Source organism: Neophocaena asiaeorientalis, unplaced genomic scaffold (genome assembly GCF_003031525.2).
Source record: "Neophocaena asiaeorientalis asiaeorientalis breed wild unplaced genomic scaffold, Neophocaena_asiaeorientalis_V1.1 scaffold138, whole genome shotgun sequence".
Taxonomy (NCBI): Eukaryota; Metazoa; Chordata; class Mammalia; order Artiodactyla; family Phocoenidae; genus Neophocaena; species Neophocaena asiaeorientalis.
Window position 1 is genome coordinate 1,050,058 of NW_020172632.1, and position 23,856 is coordinate 1,073,913.

General features: G+C 55.2%; 1 protein-coding gene across 2 annotated transcripts; it reads left to right on the forward strand.

The window, feature by feature from the left end:
- The first annotated feature begins 2,626 nt into the window (after positions 1 to 2,626).
- SLC5A9 (solute carrier family 5 member 9) lies at positions 2,627 to 23,216 on the forward strand. 2 transcript variants are annotated; one of them, XM_024739359.1, is made up of 14 exons: positions 2,627 to 2,788; positions 4,748 to 4,819; positions 7,753 to 7,857; positions 8,158 to 8,322; positions 9,680 to 9,785; positions 10,621 to 10,701; positions 11,027 to 11,232; positions 11,430 to 11,565; positions 12,394 to 12,501; positions 15,059 to 15,209; positions 16,739 to 16,907; positions 18,256 to 18,471; positions 20,883 to 21,042; positions 21,586 to 23,216. In XM_024739359.1, exons 1-14 carry the CDS (start codon positions 2,627 to 2,629, stop codon positions 21,792 to 21,794), a joined length of 2,046 nt encoding a protein of 681 aa, XP_024595127.1. In that variant the 3' UTR covers positions 21,795 to 23,216. The 2 variants fall into 2 exon arrangements, with proteins under 2 accessions (XP_024595127.1, XP_024595129.1); XM_024739361.1 differs by lacking the exon at positions 7,753 to 7,857 and having other exon boundaries at positions 2,638 to 2,788.
- The last annotated feature ends 640 nt before the right edge of the window (positions 23,217 to 23,856 follow it).

The window sequence follows — 23,856 nt, forward strand, 5'->3', positions numbered from 1 at the left end:
CAGAATCCAGGAAAGGACATGGCTGGGGCGGGGGCGGGGACGGGCCGGTGGAAGGAGCATGAGCCCAGGTCCCAGGCTCTGCTTCCAGTTGCTAATCCCAGGATCCTCTGAATCTCCTTGGCCTGTTTCTCGCGTGAGGTGGCAGAGAACTCACCGCCTGTTTAGTCTCTCCCCAGCAAGATCCGGACACTCGCTGGTGAGCGCTCCAGAGCCTTGCTTGCGTGGCTGCAGGCTTTGCTTTCTTAGGAGGACGTGACAAGGTGGGTGGCAGTGGCTCAGGCATGAAGCCATCCCCCGACCCCACTTGGGGCCTCTTGGGGCTCTGGAATTTGTCAGGACCAAGGACGTCTCCAGGGGCCTGACCGCTCTAGGTGAACACCAGGGTCCCACAGAGCCATCTCGCCACACAGAGCACAGTGCCAGCAACAGCGCTCGTGACAGAGCAGCCCTGCGCTGGCCGAGGGCTCTGTGCCTCGCACACACTCCTCAGGCTTTATACCTCAGGGTGCTTCTGCAAGGTGAACTTCGTTATCCCCTCTCCACATACAAGGACACGGAGGCTGAGAGCACAACTCATGAGTACCAGGGCCGGGCAGGGTCCAGGGGTGCCTGGCCTAAAGCTATGGACCTGAGCCCTCACTGTTCTCCCACTTTTCAATCACAGCTCCAGCTGGATCCCACTTCCCCCAGGACTCTTAGAACCGAAAGGCTAGAGGAGACCAGGCCAATAATTTCCTTTGTAGCACTTCAGCGCTCCAAGGTCATTACAAGCGATTCCAGACATCTCATTTCACAGGTGAGGAAAGGCACTCGCAGTGATGTGTGCCACGTGCACCCATGCATTAGGGGTCACCAACGTGCTGGTGGCAGAAGCAAAGCTCTCTGGCTCCCGGGCCACAGCTGTTTCCTCTGCGCCACTGCTGCCTTCTGCCACTCGGGCTCTGCTGTTTGCTCTTGGATTGAGCCCTGGTTCCTCATAAAAGTGACGTCTGCAGAGAAGACAGCCGATGTCAGGCGCTCACCACCCTCCCGTGGTCCTTTCCCCAAATCCTCGGGGAGCCTCCAGGCTGCTCGGGGTCTTAGCTCACAGGGACCCATCAGAGCCACTGCCGCCCTAGCTGCGGACACAGCCAGGAACAGCCCAATGTGGTCAGTGCTGTGAAGGGGAGCACATGGCCCCCAGCCTGGGCACCAGGAAAGGCAGCAAGGAGCAGCCAGAGGAGAGGAGGGGAGGCAAGAAATGATCTCTTGGTCAGTGGCCCCCCAGCAGCAGCAGGAAGGGCAAGGGCAGTGCAGCCAGGCCTTAAACACCCTAGTCTCGTGTGCCGGAGCAGGAACGCTCTGTGCAGCCTCCCGACGGGTGCTGTCCAGCTTCCATGCTCCAGACCTTGGCCTAACCCTCTGCTGGTGTCACTCCCCCTTTTGAGATGTCCCCAGCCTAGACCATTGTTTTCCTTAAGTCACCAGGCCCTTGGACACACATAAAATTCTGCCATAGCCCCTCTGACACTCTTCTCTCTTGGCTTCACTAGAGGGTGAAAGGGGCCGCCTCCTCACCCTGCAGATGGGGAAGAAGAGGGATCGCCAGGTCACTCCAACAACTTGTTGTAAAGCAATCGCCACGGGGATCTAGTGCAGTTCTAAGAAAGTTTCGGCTGGTCCAAGGAGTGTCCTCCAGCCAAAAATGCCCGTTATGTGAGCCACATGTCCTGCAGGAAGGGGCATGCACGGCATCAGCTGGGCTCAGTCACTGGCCGAGAGCAGCCAGGCAACAGAGATTTCAGGGCGAGTGTTCAATACCTACGGGGTCAGCTGGGGCAGCAGGGGCCCTGGGCTTAGCCATTGCAACGGCCTCTGTGGCATGGCTCCCTGAGTGTCCTGACTCACTTTTAGAATTGGGGTAAGGGTACTAGGCACCTGTTATATTGTCCTCACCCATTCGACCTCAGCTAAAACGGAGATAGAAAATGTCCCCGGCTTCCCTGGTGACGCAGTGGTTGAGAGTCCGCCTGCCGATGCAGGGGACACGGGTTCGTGCCCCGGTCCGGGAAGATCCCACATGCTGCGGAGCGGCTGGGCCCATGAGCCATGGCCGCTGAGCCTGCGCGTCCGGAGCCTGTGCTCCGCAAAGGGAAAGGCCACAACAGTGAGAGGCCCGCGTACCACAAAAAAAAAAAAAAAGAAACCCCGACTCCAGGCCCAGCTCTGCCTTTACTTCCCTGTATCCCTCTCTTCCCTGGGCCTCAGTTTCTCCTCCACACAAGCAGGAGCTCGAGCGCCTTGACTCTGAAGTCCCTCCCAGTCCAGGCTGCCAGGACTCTGCTCCTTTCCTTCTCTCCCTCCTGTTCCTGCTCCTCTCTGGGATGGGAGCGTGCATGCGTGCACGTGTACATGTGCATGTGTGTGTGAGCGTGCAACTGTGTGTGTAGTGGGGTCAGGGAAAGGGAGGGAGGCCTGCAGAAGACGGAGCTGGCAGTAAGGGGAAAAGGCGGGCCAGGACTTTATGTGCCAATGGGGCTCAGAGCTTTCTCATTGGCCAGTGGCGCTTGGGGCTGTTTAATCATTAATGGAAAGGAATGAAACCAGGAGTGCCTCAAAGTCCAGCCTGGTGGTGACTGACTAGTAGATGAGCGTGGAGCTGGCAGCAATGGGGCCTGGAGCTTCGGGAAATGGGGTCAGCACTGCGACAGTTCCGCGCTCAGCACCGGGTCCTGGAGGCAGCCTGCATGCCTACGACATCGCGGTCCTGGTCGTCTACTTTGTCTTTGTCATTGGCGTGGGGATCTGGGTGAGTAGCTCGGAGGTTGGGGGTGGGCAGGGGAGGCAAAGGCAGGCTCTCTTCGATGGCTGGTCATGGAGCTGGGGGCAGGGGTGGGCAGAAGAAAGGCGTATCCAGGAAGAACAGGGGCTGATGTGGAAGGACCTTAAGGGATCATCCTCTCCAACCCCTCCCTTTTAGAGATGGGCTACTGAGGCCCAGAGAGGGGTGTGACCTGCCAGAGCTCACACAGCGAGTCCCCATCTCCCGCCCGACTCCCTGTCCCTGTGCATCTTCTCCTTTGGCCCCATGCATCCCTGGCCTCCCCGCATCCCATTCCTGCCCTCTTCCACATGCCAGCATCCCCAGCTATGCGAATGCTTGACTCCTGGACCCACCACACCTTCCACCAGATGGTGCCTTGGCAAGGAGCCGTGCTTTCTAAAGGAGCTGGGCTGCGCGTCTCATGGGAAGGGAGCCAGGCAGATCCCAACATGCTTCTGTTCTCCACTGCTCACCAGAGCCTCAATGCCCTGGACGGGCGCCAGGCTTGGAGGTCGGGGAGCTCTGAGTTCAGATGTCAACTCCAACAGGTAGGGCCGCATGGCCCTGGGACCATACGGAGCCTTAGTTTTCTTATCTGGACAATGAGAGTATAAAGGTCTATGAGATAAAGCTGCCCTGACCATTTAGGAGCATGACACATTTAAGGATCTGGCACAGCGCCCAGCACACAGCCTGCAGCAATAAATGACCGCCGTTATCTCTGCAGCATTCAAGGGAAATGCCAGCGCCTCAGACTCCACTGTGAGGCACGGAGTGATCTGAGCCCCAGGTGGTCACTTATGAGGCTGTGGCAAGGTCAAGAACCATCTCTGGCCTCAGTCTCCCCATCTGTAAAGTGGGATGAACTGTCCCTGCTTCCCAGGGTGTGTGAGGAAGAGATGGGCAAACAGAGGCTCGCTGGCTCCCGGGAGGTGGACAGCCATGAGAAGCAGAAACTCCCCTGTGACTCTGGACAAGTTGCTTCCCATTAGGGGACCTCCATTTCCTCACCTGTAACGTAAACTATTTCTGTTCATCTGTCTTCCCCAAGGACCAGAGGTGGCACAGGAAAGTCCAAGCAAAGGCTTGACAAGCAGCGAGCCCTGCACACCAGTCATGCCCTAGTGACTAATCTGTCACTTTCTCTTGGGGGAAGAGAAGCTTCTTTCAACTTCCCTCTCCCTTCCCTTCCTTCAGGTATTTCTCTTGTCTGCAGACCCAATCAGATGCCTGGCTTCAGCATCCAATAAGGGCTTTAACCCGCTGCCCTGTACTCACCCCCTGCATCCGAGAGAAAGTTCTTTCATTCCTCACCCCCTTTCAGTCTTCAGAGTAATTCCTCAAATAGGCCACTACTGACCACCTCCCAGTGCAGGAGAGGGTTTGCTCCAGCGTCATGGGTGGACCTCAGTGGTGGTGTGGTCTGACATCAGGCTGAAGCAGGAGACACCCCCCAGAAGAGTCCTGCCTCTGTCTGGGACCCGAGTGCTTTGCAACCTCCCAGTTCCCCGAGTGGGAGTCCGGCTGGGCGGAGGGGACAAGGCAGTCTCCCTGCCACGGTAGCCTGAGGATGAGACCCCAACTCATTTCCTGAAGCAACGTTTGGACAGGGACGGGGGAGCAGGATAGGACACGAGAGTGACAATGGCAATGATCTGTGCACATGGACAGCACCGTACATCCATGAGGGCGTTTCACTCACACACACAGACACCCCATTAGCTCCTTTGTTCTTCACACCAGCCCTGGGTGATGAGCAGGGAGGCCCAGAGAGGGTAGCTGACACCCCCAAAGCCACGTAGCTGAAAGATGGCGAACGCTTCAGCCGCACTTCCCACCCCCTGTGTTCCCACAGTGCCTGCCTCGAGGGGCAGGGAATCTGGGGCAGAGGGCAGAGCCTGGGGGAGGCTCGGGAAATCCTCACTCTTGCCATTTCCTTTCCAGTCGTCCATCCGTGCCAGCCGAGGGACCATTGGCGGCTACTTCCTGGCGGGAAGGTCCATAAGCTGGTGGCCAGTGAGTCGACCCTCCTCCCGCCCCTCCCCCCATCTCCCAGCTCCCACCTCACCTACTCCTGCCTGGACCAAGGCTACAGCCCCCAAGGGGGTTCCTGGCTCTGGGCTCCTTCTCTCTGGTCCAGAGGCACCAGGCAACCTGAGAGAACTTGCAAACCCACAGCTGGGACCTGCGTGCCCTGGGCGCCTCCTAAGTGTGGGTCCCACGCCGGACACTGGACCTACAGAGCCCACACAGAGTGTTCCCGTCCCAGAGGAGCTCAAGGCTGGGCGGGGCAGACAGACTCATAAACAACCTGATGGCTGCCGAGCTGGAGGGCAGCATGGGGCCTGTGAATGTCTGGGGGAGGCCTCTAACCTCCAGACAGTGGAAGTGGGATTAGGAAAGCTTTTCTTGGGAAAGTGACACAAAAATACTGAAGAGCAGTTAAGTGAGGGAAATCCTAGAGGTAAAATCCCACCCCCACAGGACTTGATCTTTTGAATCCCAGTCCTGCCCCTCAGGCCTCCCCACTTGTTCCTTTTGGTCCTCAAAGCTAACTTCCTCTTCCTGAAATAGGACAGAGGGAGGTGAGGCCTGCTTCCAAACTAACAGCGGAGTCCTCAGCCCCAGGGGCCCCTGAAGCTGGCACAAGCCCAGGCACGCACACCTCACACGTGGTGTGTGTGTACACACACGCACACGCACCCACACACCACCGGCCCTCTGCACATCCCTGTCTTTGTTCTCGCCACCCTCGCTGCCCACCGCTGGCGACAGACTCACCAAAGAGCAGAGGGACCCAGGAAGCCTGCAGGGTTCTCTGGAAGGTTCAGGTGTCTGGGACAGGGAGAGGTGAGGACAAAAGTAGCATGACAGGGCTTCCCTGGTGGCGCAGTGGTTGAGAGTCCGCCTGCCGATGCAGGGGACACGGGTTCGTGCCCCGGTCCGGGAAGACCCCAGGGATGCGGGGGGCTGTGGACCTGGCGGCTCACAGGGATGGGGACAGGGTCGCTGGTTCCATCAGACACCCCTCATCAGAAGAATGAAAACCCCTTGGAGGCCTTTCTGATCATCTGGTCCCCCCACCCCACCCCCCAAATCACAGCCCTGGAAACGAGACATTGGGAGGCACAGAATTGGGACAGGTCAGGTCTCCTCTGGTCCATCCAGGAGAACCAGTAGGGGGCCGGCCTGGACGGTCAGTCCTGGGGAGAGCAGAGCTCTGGGGTGTGAGGAAACCCGAGGCCTCCGAGCAGGAGAGGGTGCCCCAGAGATGGTGATGGAGCGGGACGTGGGCCTGTGCACGTGGGAAAGAGGATGTGATGGTGCCCTCGTCAGGGGGACGGGGCTGTGAGCTGAGCCGCCTACAGTGAGAGCAGCTTCAGCCCAAGGCCGGGGCAGAACCAGCGGCAGGTAAGGGACTGTCAGTCCCACTGCCCCGCTGGGACATGTGCGTCTGGTGTCTGTGATGATCGTCCAATAGCTTTGCGCGCTTCCCTACTCAGCCAGTCCTGAGAGGTGCCTCGTTCCCCTCCCTGTGGCCCAAGGGAGTGTGGTTGGGGGCTGACAGCATCCCCGTCTCAGAGGGGCCCGTGGGGTCCCCTGCCGACCTTGTTGATGGCTCCTTGAGTGATGCACTGGGAGCCCTGGGCAGGGTCCTCGAGAGCAGCCTGGGGAGCCTTTTCTCCCACAGTAGGAGGCCCAGTGCTCTCTGCTGTGACTGAGTGATCCAGCCCAGCCTGCGGCATCCCCAGGACCCCCTAAGAGAGGGAGGGAGTGTGTGTGTGTGCGTGTTGTGTGCACGCGGGGGCGGAGGGGTGGCTGAAAAGTCCGCAGGGACAGCAGCCCGATCGTTATCTCTGTGCCTTTGCACTGTGCCGCCTCGTCTCTGAATGTCCCGGCGCTTTTCCCTTCTTCTCACTTTCTACTGCCCAGCTCCACAATTTTATTAAGGTGACACAGGGTATAAGACAGGCTCTTCCCCTCCATCTCCCATCTAACAACAACAGATAACACTAATGAAGGCTTACTGAGACCTAGCACCCATCAAGCAGTTATTACAGGAGGCAGATGGCCAGAGTCGCAATCCTCGTTTCGACTCTCACTTATCAGTTCTGGAACTTGAGCGAGTTATTTGCCGGTGCCTCAGTTTCCCCGAGTAGAATGGGGATAATGGCAGAACTTTCCTCATGGGGTTGTCGTGAGGAGTTGGTGAGTTAATATATTTAGAACAGAAGCAGGCACTTGGCCATGCCGTTCAAGTACTGACGGCTGTGACTGTGGACATCGTCTATCTAACTGGCATTGCCTCCTGTTGCCTCAGAGTAGTAAGCTGCCTCCTGGAGAAAAATTAACTGGGGGCGTGGCCTGGGCTGTGCTCAACCCCATGGCTCCTCCCACTGCCTGGCCCTGCCCTGGGACCTGCCGGAACGGGGTGGCAGAGGGCCTCCCCCATCCCTCTCGTGGGGGACTCCCCTTCTCCCTTCAGCTTCCTTCTCTCTGGAGGCCCTTAAATCCATGGCCCCAGAGCAGAGCTTTATCCTCCCTACATGGATGCTGCTTCCCATGGCTTTTGTTCTTTTCCACTTTGCCTCTCCCTCACTGGGTGGCCTGGAGCCAGTGACTTCATTTCTCCTAACATTAACTCCTTCCTCTGTAAAGTGGAAAGATTAATACCCACCCCTCCAAATATCTGTGGAGATTAAGTGTATTAGTGCCTATAAAATGCCTAGCACATTGCCTGGTATACAGTAAGTGCCTAATAAATAGCAGTTCCATTCCTCTTCTCATTGCTCCCCCACTGCATCTCCTCCCTCTGATCTCACGTTCCCTGAGTTCAGGTTCTGCTCTCTCTCTGCCTCTTTCCCGGATCCTGAAGCCCATAGTCCTGACTACAGATCGATTCAAATGAAAGCTGACCTCTGACCCTTGGCCCCACTTGTGCCTTGCAGATTGGAGCATCTCTGATGTCCAGCAATGTGGGCAGCGGTCTGTTCATCGGCCTGGCTGGGACAGGGGCCGCTGGAGGCCTTGCTGTGGGTGGCTTTGAGTGGAATGTAAGGAAGTTGGCCTGGAGGATTCTCATGGATAAAGGGGGTCTTAACCCACCCCACCCCACCCCATCCCCAGCCTTAGTGCTAAGAGGAACCTCAGAGGTGCTTGGGGAAGATGCATGGTGAATCGAGAACCCATTTTACAGATGAGGAAACCAAAGCCTGGAGGACCTCATCAGAGGTCACACAGGACTGAGATCAGGCCTCTGGTCCCTTACCTCCCTGCCCAGGCCTCTCCTCTGCACAGATCACCCCTCCATCTGCATCTAGAACATGGTTCCCTTTTTCTCCCCACCCTCCCAGGCAACCTGGCTGCTTCTGGCCCTCGGCTGGATCTTCGTCCCCGTGTACATCGCAGCCGGTGTGGTCACAATGCCGCAGTACCTGAAGAAGCGATTCGGGGGCCAGAGGATCCAGGTGTATATGTCTGTCCTTTCTCTCATCCTCTACATCTTCACCAAGATTTCAGTGAGTACCTGCTCCCGTGTGGTCATCATGTCTCTCTGAAAATGCTTAGGAGAGGGCACAGCTTGTTGCTGGATGGATAGATGGATGGATGGATGAATGCATGGATGGTTAGAAGAGGAAGGATAATAGAAAGGAAGGATAAATCCACACCCCTGGGCTTCCCTGGTGGCTCAGTGGCTGGGAGTCCACCTGCCGATGCAGGGGACACGGGTTCGTGCCCCGGTCCGGGAAGATCCCACATGCCGTGGAGCGGCTGGGCCCGTGAGCCATGGTCGCTGAGCCTGCGCGTCCGGAGCCTGTGCTCCGCAACGGGAGAGGCCACAACAGTGAGAGGCCCATGTACCCACCCCCCCAAAAAAATCCACACCCCTTCCTCACATGCTCCCCTTCAGCAGTAGGGTAATTAGAGATGAATGATAAATGTTTGTTGAGTGAATGAGAGTCCCTCTATCCAAAGAAGTCACAATCTAGAATTCGCTCACTCATTTATCTTCCCATTAATTAAGGCTTCATTCAGCACGGAGCATTAATTGCCTAGAATGTTCCCATTAGAAAGGGCCTATTCTTCCTCTGTTGACCTAAACTCAGAAGACAAACCCAGGTCAAACGATTTGCCCAGGTCCACACAGAGCACTAGCTCTGGGGCTGGAACTAACGTTTGGGTTCTGTGGCCCAGCTGAGGCCTCCTGAGGCTTTGTCACGTAGTAGCCCTTGTCATGGGTCACAAAACACTCATGTAAAGGGACCAGCAAGCATGCCCTGAAGGGAACTGAAGCATTCAGGTTTGCCAGGTCCAGGGCTGGAAATTACAGCCACTTGTTCCATCAATGCTTGTAAATAACCCTAAATCAGCTCAGGCAAAGGCTGCGACCCCAAGTCCTCCAATAAACCCAAACATGTGGGTATCCAGGACCTGTGTCATCTGCACTGGGGCGCCTGCCCGTCAGGTCAGCCGCGGGCCCATCTGGCAGCTGAGTGGGTCAGTGCTCCTTCAGGGAGCCGTCAGGGACCCCCTAGGTTCCCACCTTCTCCCCCACCCCCCGACCCCAGCTCCTGTCTCACTTCCTCAGTGTGCCACTTCACCCCTTCCCCGCCAGCACACGACCTTGGCAGTGCTGCCAGATCACATGGTTCTCAGGCTCAGAGTTGTCCGCGGTGCTCCTCAGCTTTACAGTCTCCACGGCTCCTCGGTGTTCGTAGGCCAAGCCCATCCTCCTGAGCACGGCACGTAAGGCTCATCTTCATCACACCATGAGGGCCAACAGCACCTGGTATCGCTGAGCAGGAAGGTGACGTACACTGGTGACCACACAGAGGGCCTTGGGTGACCTGGACTCCTGGGTCGCTGTCTCTGCAGACTGACATCTTCTCTGGAGCCCTCTTCATCCAGATGGCTTTGGGCTGGAACCTTTACCTCTCCACTGTGATCCTGCTGGTGGTGACGGCCGTCTATACCATCACAGGTAGGGCCGAGGGGAGGTCACGTCGGGTGCAGGTGCCAGGAGCAGAGACAGGGACAGGTGGAGAGGGAAGCGCCGGATTACAGGGACACAGAGGTCCAGGGAGGACGGAGTGAAAACTGACCGGGAGGGTGAGAAAGAGAAACTGGAGGGAACAAAGAGAGAGGCAGACAGACATGCAGAGTCAGAGGAAAAGGCGGAAAGACTCAGTGCATCACAGACACTGTGCACGTGGGAAAGAGAAAAGGGGAGACAGGAAGGGCAGAAACAGGAGGAAACAGAGCCATCCCGAGAGAGAGCCAGGGAAGGAGATACAGAGGAAGACCGACAGCAGGGAATAGGGCGGAGGTTGGGGGACTGTGACCTGGGCTAGAGTCACCACGGGCTACTCCAGACAAGAGCCACAAGCATGCCTTCTCCCATCTCCTGCAGAGCCCCTCACAGAGGCCTGGGCTCCCGGGACACAGGCTCCGGCAGACTTCCTCCTGGCTGAGGTGGCCTGGAAAGATGGGGGAGCTTAAATGGGCATTGGGGTGGGGAGGGAGGCAGGCCTCCCAGTGGAGCTAACAGCACAGGAAAGGAAAAGACTTGGGATATTACCAAACAACAGCCAGAGGCTGTCGGGACAGAAGAAGAGGGACCTGAGGGCCTGTGGCTGTACCAGCCTCCGCCTTCTGGGCGGGCCCATGGAGCACGAGGGGCGGGGAAGGCAGTGGCCAGAGCCCATCCGCTGAGGGCTCCGTGTGTTCTCTGGTCTCCCCAGTGCGGCCCAGCACAGGGCAGGCACCCTGAGAGGAACCCCTGCTGGTGCTGATGACCCCTCTCCTTGGGTCCCCAGGGGGCCTCACGGCCGTGATCTACACAGACACTCTGCAGACGGTGATCATGGTGGGGGGAGCCCTGGTCCTCATGTTTCTGGGTAAGGAAGAGTCCTGAATACATCCCACCCTCCCCTGTCAACTCCTCTCTGATCTCTCTCTGGCTGTCACCACCACGGTCTGATCAGAACTTGGCAGGGCACAGAGCCATGTTCCGGCTCCAGGCCAGGGCACCCAACAGCAGGGTTCTCTCTACTCCACAGCAGGGCTCTTGAGCCTGAGTGCCACTCCTCCTCTCATTCCCAAGTCCCATACGAGTTCCGAGCTCAGGGGTCCCACACACGGCTGGGATCCAGCGAGCTGGGGCATGCGACAGACCCAGTGGGGCCTCAGGGCTGTTTCACTCGCAGTGGTCTCTCCCTGCAGGCTTTCAAGAGGTGGGCTGGTACCCAGGCCTGGAGCAGAGGTACAGGCAGGCCATCCCTAATGTCACAGTCCCCAACACCACCTGTCACCTCCCCCGGCCCGACGCCTTCCACATGCTCCGGGACCCTGTGAGCGGGGACATCCCTTGGCCAGGCCTCATTTTCGGGCTCACGGTGCTGGCCACGTGGTGCTGGTGCACCGACCAGGTGATGCCCTAACCAAGCTTGGCCCAGCCCACCACAAACTGGGGTGGCTCCTGTGGGCAAACTGGGCATGTGGATGCACAGAGGGCTGGGACTGGTTCGGGAACAGGTATGGGGCACCGTCCCCACGCTGGGGCTCGCAGGAGCCGAGCGGAACCCGAGCAGGCCCGACTGGCACTCCTGCGCTGCTGTCTTTTCAGGTCATTGTGCAGAGGTCTCTCTCCGCCAAGAGTCTGTCCCACGCCAAGGGGGGCTCCGTGCTGGGGGGCTACCTGAAGATCCTTCCCATGTTCTTTATCGTCATGCCTGGCATGATCAGCCGGGCCCTGTACCCAGGTAAGAGCTAGTCTCCCTCCGGGCAAAGTTGGCCCAGAGCAAGGGCCACATGCTTTCTATTAAGAACACATAGTAAGGGCTTCCCTGGCTGCACAGTGGTCAAGAATCCGCCTGCCAATGCAGGGGACACGGGTTCGAGCCCTGGTCTGGGAAGACCCCACATGCCACCGAGCAACTAAGCCCGTGCGCCACAATTACTGAGCCCGTGAGCCACAGCTACTGAGCCCACGTGCCACAACTACTGAAGCCCATGCGCCTAGAGCCCGTGCTCCGCAACAGGAGAAGCCACCACAACGAGAAGCTCACGCACCGCAACGAAGATTAGCCCCTGCTCACCCGCAACCAAAAAGAAAGCCTGCGCGCAGCAACGAAGACCCAACGCAGCCAAAACTAAATAAATAAATAAATTTATATATAAAAAAAGAACACATAGTAAGTTCGTTAGGCTTTGTGGGCCAAATATACAGTATGTGTATCAGTAGAAGAAATTTGTATCTGAATGTCATTTTAACATCCTGCTTTCTCTCTATAAAGGAAAGACCAATTGAGGCATTCATGGTGCCTTGCAAGGATATTTGCCTTTTATTAAGATATAAGGCCTAAAACCCAGAGGGGTCTATCAGGTTTTGCAGGGTAGTATGGGGTTGAGAAGTCTACCAGACACTCCGAAATCCCAGGACCCAACCTCCACCTGCCCTTTGACCCTCTAGACGCTGACTCCCACCACTCACCCGTGAACACTTTCCTATGGGGTCAGAAAGCAGGTACTGGGCCAGCCAGAGAAGGCACGGGATGGTTTAGCTCTGACTGCCATCACTTCTTCCGCAGATGAAGTGGGCTGCGTGGACCCTGACATCTGCCAAAGAATCTGCGGGGCCCGCGTGGGATGCTCCAACATTGCCTACCCCAAGCTGGTCATGGCGCTCATGCCCATGGGTAAGTCCCATCCCCCACACCACGCTGCACACCAGCTTTCCAGCCCAAGAGGGATTGCATTAGGATGGTCGTAGATGGGAAGAGAGAATGAAAACATTCACCTCCGCACCCCCGTTCCTAATAAACACACACACACACACACACACACACACACACACACGCCTTTCACAAGCATCTGTAGGGCACTACTCTGTACCCTGGCTCTGGACATACAGAGATTAAAGGCAGGCCCCTGCTCTCGAGCTCAACGCAGTCTGCAGGTACCCAAGCAGAAGGCACAATACAGTGGGACCAGTGTGGGGACTCGGTGGGGCTGAGGGAGCCCTAAGGAGGCACCTGACCCACTTTGGAGGAATGTGGAGGAAGGTTTCCCAGAGGAGAGGAAATGGAGCTGAGTGCCGGGGAACATCTTAGGCAGACAAAGGCGGAGGGGCGTGGGGAATGTCGTTCCGGGGATGAGGGCCCGTATGTGCAAAGGCCCAGGTATGAGAGAGTGTCAAGTCTGAACTGAAAGTTGCCAGTGTGGGCTCAGATGCAGCAGGAATGAAGACCACCTTCGTGGGAAGGACTTGGTGGCCATGCTCCACTGTGCAGCGTGACCTTTACTCTGAGGGCAGTGGAGGGTCACTGGGGGTTTCAGGCCAGCGTGCATGATTGGATGTGTGCTTTAGAAGGATCACTCTGCATGGTGCGTTCAGCTTAGGGGGAGGCAGGGAGATAGATCCTGAGGGATTTTCAGTGGTCAAGGCAGTAGTGGTGGCTTGGACCAGGTCAGTGTCTTTAGGGATGGGCAGACAGGGTTTAGATGATATTTGTGAGATAGAATTGGCAGGACTTAATGACTGATTGTGTTTGAGGGACAAGAAAGACAGAGGGATCCAAACAGGGCTTGCAGGTCTTGAGTTTACAGTGATATTGAGACTGGGGACATAGAAAGAAAGGCAGGTTTATGGAGGGAAATTGAGCTATTCCCTCCCTCCAGTGGAACAAGAAATGAATCAAAGAAATAGTGGAGATGGTGGTGGAGGCCCAGTTATGACAGAGCAGCCATAGAGGGACTGGCTGAGGGAGGTGGGGTAGGAGGGAGGCAGAGGAAGGGGTCCAGAATATCTTGGAGGTGTCTTGTTAGAGACCAGAAACATATCATTAACCAAAGGAAGAAGCAGGGGCCCCAGAGGAAGATGCTGGCCTGGATTTGGGACACTTTGAGTCATCCAGGGAGCCATGCAGGAGGTGGTTAAATATTTGGACTGAGGGGAAAGAGGACTGAGGTGGGGCTGGCCAGGGAGTTGTGTTTCTAGATGCTTCCTGATCAGAATCATAGAGACTTGAGATACCAGTGGGCCCCACCCTCCCTTGTTACAGGTTGAAAACAGGCCCAGAAAGGGTCAGAACTAGTCCAAAGATCACACAGCTAGTTCCTTGCAGAACCAGGAAACAAACCCATGGCTTCTGCCTGTGGAAAACAGTATGGAGGTTTCTCAAAAAACTAAAAGTATAACTACCATAAGACCCAGCAATGCCACTCCTTTGAGTATATATATTAAAAAAAAAAACCAAAAACACTAATTCAAAAAGATACACGCACCCCAATGTTTATAGCAGCACTATTTATAATTGCCAAGATATGGAAGTAACCTAAGTGTCCGTCAACAGATGAATGAATAAAGATGGTGTATATATACACAATGGAACATTACTCAGCCATAAAAAGAATGAAATTTTGCTATTTGCAGCAACGTGGACGGACTTGGAGGGCATTATGTTAAATGAAATAAGTCAGACAGAGAAAGACAAAAGCTATATAATATCACTTATATGTGGACTCTAAAAAACCCAACAAACTAGTGAATATTACAAAAAAAGAAGCAGACTCAGATATAGGGAAGGAACTAGTGGTTCCTGGAGGGGGAGGACATTGGGGTGGGGGACTGAGAGGCACAAATTATTGGGTGTAAGATAGGCTCAGAGATGTACTGTAGAAAATGGGGAATATGGCCAATGTGTTGTAGTAACTGAAAATGGAAAGTAACTTTTAAAATTTGTATTAAAAATTAAAATAAATAATTAATTAATTAAAACAAAACCTTCAAAAAGTTCCAGGGATTCTGCCTCCCAAGCTGGGGCTTTAGCCTGGTATCATAGCATCATTGAAAAAGGTTCAAAACACTGAAAAAAAACACTCAATAATTAATAGTCATCCTCCTCCTTACCAGGGCCCACTAACCAAGTGTCTTCAAGGTTTAAAACCCAGACCGAGATGTCCAGTCTGCAGAGAACCTTAAAGATCAGCTAGTCTCACATCCCTTAATAGTGCAGATGAGGAAACTGAGGCTCAGGGAGGACAGATGACTCAGCCAAAGCCACAGGGGGAGGCAGAGGTAGAGTGTGGCCAGAACCCGGCCTCTAGTGCTATGGGTCTCCAGGATTCCTGGTTGGGCACCTCATTCAACACCGTCCCCAGCCCTGATTCTGCTGGATGCTGGCAGCCTCCATGGTTGCTGGCAGAGCTGGCCTTAACGGGCCAGCTGCCCTCAGAGACCTCATCTCTCCCCAGGTCTGCGGGGCCTGATGATCGCAGTGATCATGGCCGCCCTCATGAGCTCACTCACCTCCATCTTCAACAGCAGCAGTACCCTGTTTGCCATTGACGTGTGGCAACACTTCCGCAGACAGGCAACAGAGCAGGAGCTGATGGTCGTGGGCAGGTGCGCTGGCCCATCCTTCCGGAGCACCCCCTTCCTGTAGGCAAAACCCCTCTGCCCTCTCCTCCCTGCCCTGGGTTACCCGAAGGAGATGCAGTTGGGTCTGGGCCCTGCACTGGCAGTCAGAGCCCCTGGTTCCTTGCGCCAACTTTCTACAGGACCTCAGGTGAGTTCCTCCCCAGCTCTGGACCACTCCCCTCCCTCCAGAATAAGGAGAAAAAAAAATCTCTTCCCTGCGTGTTCAATTTTATCTTGGAACTGATCAAGAGGGTAAATGAGAGAAGCTGACAAAGCATTGACTCAATGAAAGAGGAACTGTATAGATGGAAAGAAGTTAGTAAGCAGCTCACCCCCAATGTCTTCCAGACCAGCTCTGGATGTCATCCCCGGATAACAGAAAGACTCCTTCAGTCTCACCCCGAGCACGCATCCTGCATCATACCTTTGTGCTGCTGACACAGGGGCGACTTATATGGTCCTGCCCTGAGGGTGCACACAGTTTAATGAGAAAATCAGAAACATGTAATGCAGTGAGGGGCCCGCATCGATGGAGGTGTTCATAGGAAGGTTGTCTCCAAAGGATGCAGGGCTTTGAACACTCAGCTGAAAATTTTGAACTTTATCTCATAGGTATTCATTTCATGCCTTTCAAAATATAACTTGGTGGCTATTTTTTCTTTTTCTCCCTGGGTTGGGCATTTATAGTTTGCACAAAGTTAAGAGGCCCTTTCTGAAATCTTTGCTTCATAATTTAAGGCTCTGTAACTCAGGTTTCTGGACTAACGTGTTCATTCTCTACTTGAGTTTAGATAACTTGCTCTTTTCCATCTCCCTGCCTTTGCATTCACTGTTCCTTGTATCACAATGCCTTCTGCCCACGGCTGCCATGGATCCCTACGGCCCGCTCATCTGGGCATCCCAGCCCTATGCACAAGGACTGACCATCAAAGGATCTGAGCGCAGGACAGATTGTACAAAGAGGTGGGGGCTAAGAGGGGAGTGAACGGCAGGTAGCTCCTGCAGTTTAGCTGCTGCTCTAGTGTGGCCTGAGAGAGAGAAAATGGGAGGGAAAGGAGAGAAGAGGACAGGTGTGCAGAATCCTTTTATCTCTTTGCTCACCTGCCAAGTCTTACTGCACCTGATTGCATCAGTCAGTGAGGTTTGGGCACCATCTCCTGGCAATACGCATCATTGCACCCAACACACCCAAGAAAAGTTTTTCAACCAGGGCCCATTTACTCAGGTGGGTGGTGAAGGGGAAATGAATGGATTTCTTTCCGAAAGCAGATGGACTACACACTTTCAAAGGGATTTTTTAAATTTGGGGTTTTTTGGATTCTGTAATTCTGATATTCTGGGATTTTAAGAGTCTAACTTTCTGGAATCTTTGCATTTGTGATCCTGTCTTCTCTGATTCAGCGACCACGCGTTCCCCTCCTTTCTCCCTTCCTGGTTCCCGTACATCACCTTCACCTGCCCCCCTGCCATGCCGCTCTGAGCGCCCTTCACAGTGCCCTTTTCTCTCCTGGCAGAGTGTTTGTGGTGTTCCTCGTCGTCATCAGCATCCTCTGGGTCCCCATCATCCAAAGCTCCAACAGCGGGCAGCTCTTCGACTACATCCAGTCTGTCACCAGCTACCTGGCCCCACCCATCACTGCCCTCTTCCTGCTGGCCATCTTCTGCAAGAGGGTCACAGAGCCTGTGAGTGCAGCAGTGCACCTGTCTCTCCCAGAACACCAGAGGGTCAGGAGAGCTAGTCGGTCCATAACCTGGACTTGCCCCCTCCAGGCTTCTGTCTCCCCAGCCATAGCAGCCAGGTCTAGATTTATTCATTCACTCAGCAAACATTAATCAATCCCACTAGGGAGGCTCCAGGGATGCAATGGTTTACAAAGTTCACATAGGTCTGCCATCACTGCCAGCGGGAGGAAAGAGGCTTCGATATGCAATAAGAGCAAAGTGTGACAGCTGCCATGAGAGCAAAGAGCAGGAACACATAACCTATGGGACGCCTGGGAGGGGGGGTCACAAAGGGACTTGTGAGCTGAGATCTGAAGGATTAATGGGAGAGGAAAGAGTCTTCCCGACATGAGGAACAGTGTGTGTAAAAGCCCAAGCAGACGGGAAGCTCTCTAACACGGTAGGGCTCTACATGTCGGCAAAATAACAGCAAAGAGGATGATGAAACAAGGTGTGAGCTTACAGGGGTGCCTGCACATGTGCCACTTATGAAATGCACGGAAATGTAACAGACCCGGGAGGTACCAGGAGGGTAACCTTGGTCACTCCCCAGGCTAGCCTAGAAAAGACAGGCCCAAATTGCTGGCTGTACCTTGGGGAGACAAGGAACATCATGGACGTGATTGTACAGGGGCCACGTGAGAGCCCAGGGTCATCGTAAGGGAGATCATAGAAGCCCCTCCCCCAGTGGAGTAGTTAAGCCAGGCCTCTGCTGGGTCTACTGTTTGCAGAGCTCGAGTCCCCCTGCTAATAACTAGACTGCACGGCAGGACTCGGTTGAATTCTGGAGGTTTCTATTCATTCCAGAATTTTTGAAAATATAAGCCTCCTTATACTTGGGGAACAGGTAGAGGTTAGGGTCCAACAGTGCTACAGAGAAGATATAGGACGTGCCAGAGCTTTTCTTTAAAAATAAAAAAGGAGGAGTTCTAATTCTGCTTTCTGATTTATCATAACAGAAAGCTGGGGAGGAAGATCCTGGCTTTCCCTGCTGATTACAAAAGCAAATTCCATTCTAGTTGAATATTAAGCACCTACCCTAAGTACTTATTAATTTGCTTATCATTGCATGTGAGTGAGGTCGAGTCACTGCTTTAGTCATTGTTCTGCCGCGGAGCCTAGTCTGACTCTGGAACCCGTGCCTTTTCCAATAAACTGCTCTGCCTGCCTTTAGGTTAAGACAAAGCCTCGGCATTCACGGGGAACTTACTCAGGCAGATTGCAAACGCGGTGACAAACCAAACTGTGGCTTTTAGCTTCCTAGGGTTTCCCCGCTGGATCCTACCCCTGGACTGCCCTCTCTCCGCAGGGAGCCTTTTGGGGCCTCATATTTGGCCTGGTGGTGGGGCTTCTGCGCATGACCCTGGAGTTCTCGTACCCAGCCCCAGCCTGTGGGGAGGCAGACCCGAGGCCGGCCGTGCTGAAAGACTTCCACTACCTCTACTTTGCACTCCTCCTCTGTGGGCTCACGGCCATCGTCATCGTCACTGTCAGCCTCTGCACAGCCCCCATCCCTGAGGAAAAGGCAAGTGGAGTGTTCAGAACGAGGCCCGCCCCCAAGTGTTCCCCTACCCACAGTGCCTGGACTTCCACCATCGACTCTTACTCCACTGAGTTGAGATCACAGATGGCTGGGGACGGTGAGCTCCTTGGGCTGTTAATTCCCAAGTGAAAAGTAATTCATTCAATTGGAAAATGACTCAGCGGGCACCTACTCTGTGCCAGGCACTGTACTGGGCTTAAAAAGATGAATGGTCCCTGCCAGCAGCTGCCTGTGGGGAGCAGGGGTCGGGGGGGCGGGGAGGAAGACCCCAACACCAGCAGTTACTCTCCCAAGAGAAGGTACAGAAGGCCCAAGCTCAAAGGGTGCAGCCGAGGGCAGAGGAGAGGTAGTCACCCCTGGGGGGAGGGGGAGGCTCCCCGACAATGTCACTTGAGTTGGACCTTGAAGAAACAGGTTTATGAGAAAAGAAACAGTCTAGCAGAGTAAGAGCTAGATTTGAGGCCCTCACCGCTCCCACGCTGATGGATTTACCGGTCCTCAGACACTGATGCTCAGTCTTTTGAAAGCTTTTTTCTTTAGAGCAGAAGGGTATTACTTTGCTCAGGCTGCCATAACAAAGTACAACAGGGTGAGTGGCTTAAATGACAGGAATTTATTTCCTCGCAGGTCTAGAGGCCAGGAGTCAAGGGGTTGGTCAGGTTGCTTCCTCTGAGGCCTCTCTCCTTAGCTCATAGATGGCCATCTTCTCTCTGTCTTCACGTGGTCTTTCCCCTGTGCCTGTCTGTGTCCGAATCTCCTCTTCTAAGGGCACCAGTCATATTGGTGTCCTTAGGGCCCACTCATCAGACCTCATTTAACCTTAATCACCTCTTTAAAGACCCTCTCCCCAAATACAGTTACACTCTGAAGTGGGGGGTGGGTAGGATTTCAACATATGAAATTGGGGGGAACAGTATTCAGCCCGTAAGAGAGCTCATGCTAGAAGTTGGTCCTTGGAACACTGGGTGGAAATAATTAATAACACTCCTTACCTTTAGAGTTCGCAAAATGACCTATACCCTTAGTGTCACGAATTCCTACAAACAAGCAGTGTATTCACAGGTGAACCAAGAGACTGACTTCCCCAGGGGCTCACCCCTGAAATGGTCTCCCCCCACCACTTGATCCTTCACCGTCCCCATTGTCTGCTGTCTCATTCCCACACTGAAGTCCTTCCCAGTTAAAAATCCCCTCCCTGGCTCCCGTTCTCCTCCAGGTACAATTGTCTCCCTCTCTGACCCTCAGCAGCAAACTTTGTGAAGAGTGGTGTCCATCGCCAGCCTCCACTTCCCCCTCATCTACTCCTCGACCCGCTGAGTCGGCCTGGTGTCCCAGTGCCCTCCGGCATTGCTCACACCAACATTCCCAACAACCTTGTTACTGATCACTTCTCCATCTTCATCTCAAGCGAACTCTGAAGAGAACCAGACACTACTGCCCACATCCTGCCTCTTGGAGACCTCTCTTCTGCTCACTGTATATTTTTCTGCCCTTCTGGCTGCTCCTCTGTCATCTTCATGGGATTTTCTTCCTGCCCCTTAAATATCATTGTTCCGTAGGGATCTGTGGACGTCTCCGCTGTGAGGCCCTCCGGGCTCTTCAAGCTCCTGCTGTGTGTGTGGTGTGTGTGTGTGTGTGTGTGTGTGTGTGTGTGTGTGTGTGTGTGAGAGAGAAGACCACACCCCCGCCCCCAGGCTTTCTCTATCTCTCTCTCTCACTCCCGCCATCACCAAGCCCAGTCGTCCTTCTGCTGGCTCGAGCTCCATGAGGGGCCCCGCTACCCATCTGAAGGTCCAGGGCAGCCCTGAGAGCCACGGCGGCTGCTTCCAGTCAGTCACCACGGCCTGCAGATCTCACTCCTCAACCTTGGGGCTGCCCCCCACCCCGTGACCTCAAAGGCTCATTTTTTCTGGTTCCACTTTTGCAACTGTCTCCAGGCTGGATCTCATCAGTTCACTCCGAGAGATCTTCCTAAAGCCCAGAACTGAGCCTCTTCCCTCTGCTTCCCGCGTGCGGTGACTCTCCACGGCCTACTAGCTTCACGTAGTCTCAGCTTCTCAGCCTGACCTCGGGAGCTGCTGCTGTGGGCCACCTGCCTCCCTGTGTCCGGCCTTGCTTCTCCCTGCCCGTGAGCTGCGGGAGGTCAGGGGCCCAGCTTGACCCGCGGTGTTTTCGGTCCCCTGCACGAGCCCTGTATGGAACAGGTGCAGGGAAATCAGATTTTCCAAGGGCGGGGCAGTCGGGCCTCAGAGGCAGGCCTCGTCCTCCTGCCCTGTGCTCCTTCCTTGTTCTCCTCGCTGCTCTGCCGGCCTCCCAGGAAGGGGTGTCCTCTCTTTCTACAGCCCGACTTCCTTCCAAAGGTCCCTGAGCCGAGGCTGTTTGCTCTCCTCCAGCTCGCTCGCCTGACGTGGTGGACACGGCACCGTCCTCACTCTGAGCTGAAGAGGGAGGCGCGGGAGAGCACAGCAGGGACAGCGGACGTGCCATCTGGGGAGGGTCCTACAGGGGCCGGAGGGACAGAGAACCCCAGGCACGGCCAGGAACAGCCTGCAGGTAGGCTGAGGGCACATGGGGGGAGCAGTGGGGGTGGACACCAGGTCATGGGTCCCAAAGACCCCATCTGGGGGGTCACTGGGGATGGGGTCTCTAAGGGAGTCCCCCAAATATCACCCCTCCTCCCTTCCCAGATGGCTATTAAACGAGTAAGGCAGGTGAGAGCTGGTTTGGTTTATATCACTGTGAAGCGCGCTTCCTCACGCTGAGGCGCTCGGTCCTCAGGCAGGGCACGCGCTCCGAACTGGGTTGAACTGTGTTCGTTATCCTCGCCCCTAAACACCCCTCTCCCTGCAACACGGGAATGCTTCCGCTAGATGACGGTGTGGGGGTTCAGCGTGGCGCCCCAGCTTACCGCCCAGCCTGCGGCTTGCACCCGGGCTAAGCTGACTGCTTCCCCTGCCTCTGCCCCCTTCCGCGCGCCTCATTCCTTTCTTGGGTTTCTCACCATCTCTGTCCCGGCCCTGCTCTCGCATCATCTCCTTTCTCCAAGCTCGCCCTGCTGCCCCCCTGCCTTCTTTCCCTCTGACTTCTGTCCCTCAGCCCCACGCAGGTCCCGGGGACAGCTGCTCTGGGGCTGGCTCTGCGGGCTGTCGTGGGCCCCGGAGCAAGCGCTGAGCCCCGCAGAGAAGGCCGCGCTGGAGCAGAAACTGACCAGCATCGAGGAGGAGCCGCTCTGGAGAAGCGTCTGCAACATCAACGCCGTCCTCCTGCTGGCCGTCAACATCTTCCTCTGGGGCTATTTTGTGTGACTCTGCAGGCCTGGTATCACCCAAGGCAGGTTAAACACAGCCAGGCCTGGCCCGCCGGAGACAGGCTCCCTTCCCACCTCGCTGTCCACACTGAGCCCTCAGAGGCTGAGACTGCAGGAACCCCTAAAGAGCACCCCGTCCAGCCAGTACACTGAAGGGTGGCGCCAGGAGGCCCAGAGAGGGCGCTGGGTCTGCTCAGGCCACACAGCAGGACTCGCACTGGGTCGCCTGACTCCAACTCTTCTCCACTACAGTACCTTTCACTCCTACCTCAAAAACACTATTTCTGCCCTCTGGTGAGTCTGTCCAGGAGCTTTTACTCTACATGTGTCATGAGGTCAAAAAAGTGGAAGATACAAGAAAAAGAGTGGCAAGAAAGTTGCAAAAATCCTCATGCATCTTTGCTCACCCATTTCCCTTCCTTGTCCCCTTTCTCCCTCCTTTACTCTCTGGCTCCCAATCCCCGGTCACCTATTTCCAGCGAGAATCTCCCCAGGAAGGCCTTATACTTTCACTGGCGGCTCCGCACTGGTGGCTGTCAGACCCGAAGGAGCGAGGGACCAGGGACCAGGGTGGAGGGTAAACATGGTGGCAGATGGCATTTGGGCAGGGAGCTCTCCTTGACACCACTCAAATCTGCCTCTTCTTACCCTCACATCCAAACATGCATCAAGTCTCCAGCCTCGAGGAACTTAGAGGCCAGCTGGAAAGACATGACGTGTTGGAGACAAGAGGAGTCAAGATGGGCTGCTGGGTGCTATGAGCAAGCCCTGCAGAGGGGCAGCACGGACAGCCTAGGAGGCCCCACAGCTGCGCCTGTGCCCCCTCCCTCTGCCTGCCAGGCATCTGGCTACTCTGGAAAGCACCATGACCTTGCCTGGGTGTCCCTCCTCCAGGAAGCTGCCCAATACCCACAACTGGATCAAAGTCCCATTCCTGCTCGCACAGCCTCTGGACCTGCTTCTGCGGCAGCACCGATCACTGCGTTGTGAGGTTTGCCTCCCAGACCAGACTGAGCACTCCAAGGGGTAGGAACCAAGGACCGCATCCCAAGTGACTTTGTACCCAGAAAGTAACAGGTGTTGCCTTGGTAACAGTAAACGTTGAATTGGTAATTCTCCAAAGTCCTGGTAGGCTTTGCACTACAGCTGGCTGGGTGGTGAGCTTGGAAACCAGTGGTGGGGAGGAATCTCCTTCAGTCGGAGTTTACACGCTGAGTCTCAGATGTCTAGAACAAAACCACAGCTTCGTCCCATTGCCAAAGTCATCCGTGAGATTGTCTCTTCCTTTTTCTATCTTCCTGTCTAGGCTGTCCCTGCTCTCATGGGACCCTCTTTAATGCTGCCTCGGATCATCATTTTATGCTAATCACTCATCATAATTGAATACAAATAAAATTCTTGTTTTGAGGGTTTAAATACATCTGAGTCTGTGAATACCGTCTATTGCTGCTGTCCCCTCCACATTTCTCCACTGACCTTTTCTTGTTCTGTGTCACCCCATATGGCTGTGCAGTCCTCACTGTTTCCCAGTGATCCTTAATGCGAACGCAGCTATTTCCCCCAAACCATCTACATAAGGCTTTTTTTTTTTTTTTTTGCGGTACGTGGGCCTCTCACTGTTGTGGCCTCTCCCGTTGTGGAGCACAGGCTCTGGACGCGCAGGCTCAGCGGCCATGGCTCACGGGCCCAGCCGTTCCGCGGCATGTGGGATCTTCCCGGACCGGGACACGAACCCGCGTCCCCTGCATCGGCAGACGGACTCTCAACCACTGAGCCACCAGGGAAGCCCTACATAAGGCATTTGTGTGCAACTGATTATTCTGAAGGTCTGGGGAGGGGAAGAATTGTAAACCACAGAAGCACAAGTTAAGATGAAATATTGAACACCCCTATTTCCCAGAGCTCCTCAGCAGCTGCTCTGAGAACTTCCCACGGGTCTCACAGCGTCCAGCCTCCCGCTCCTCGCGTGGTCCCCAGCCCCCTCTCCCTGCAGCTGCTCTCACTGAGTCCCTCTGCTCCTTTCTCTGTCCGGTGCCTCCCCCTCGGTTCCCCCTCCCTTT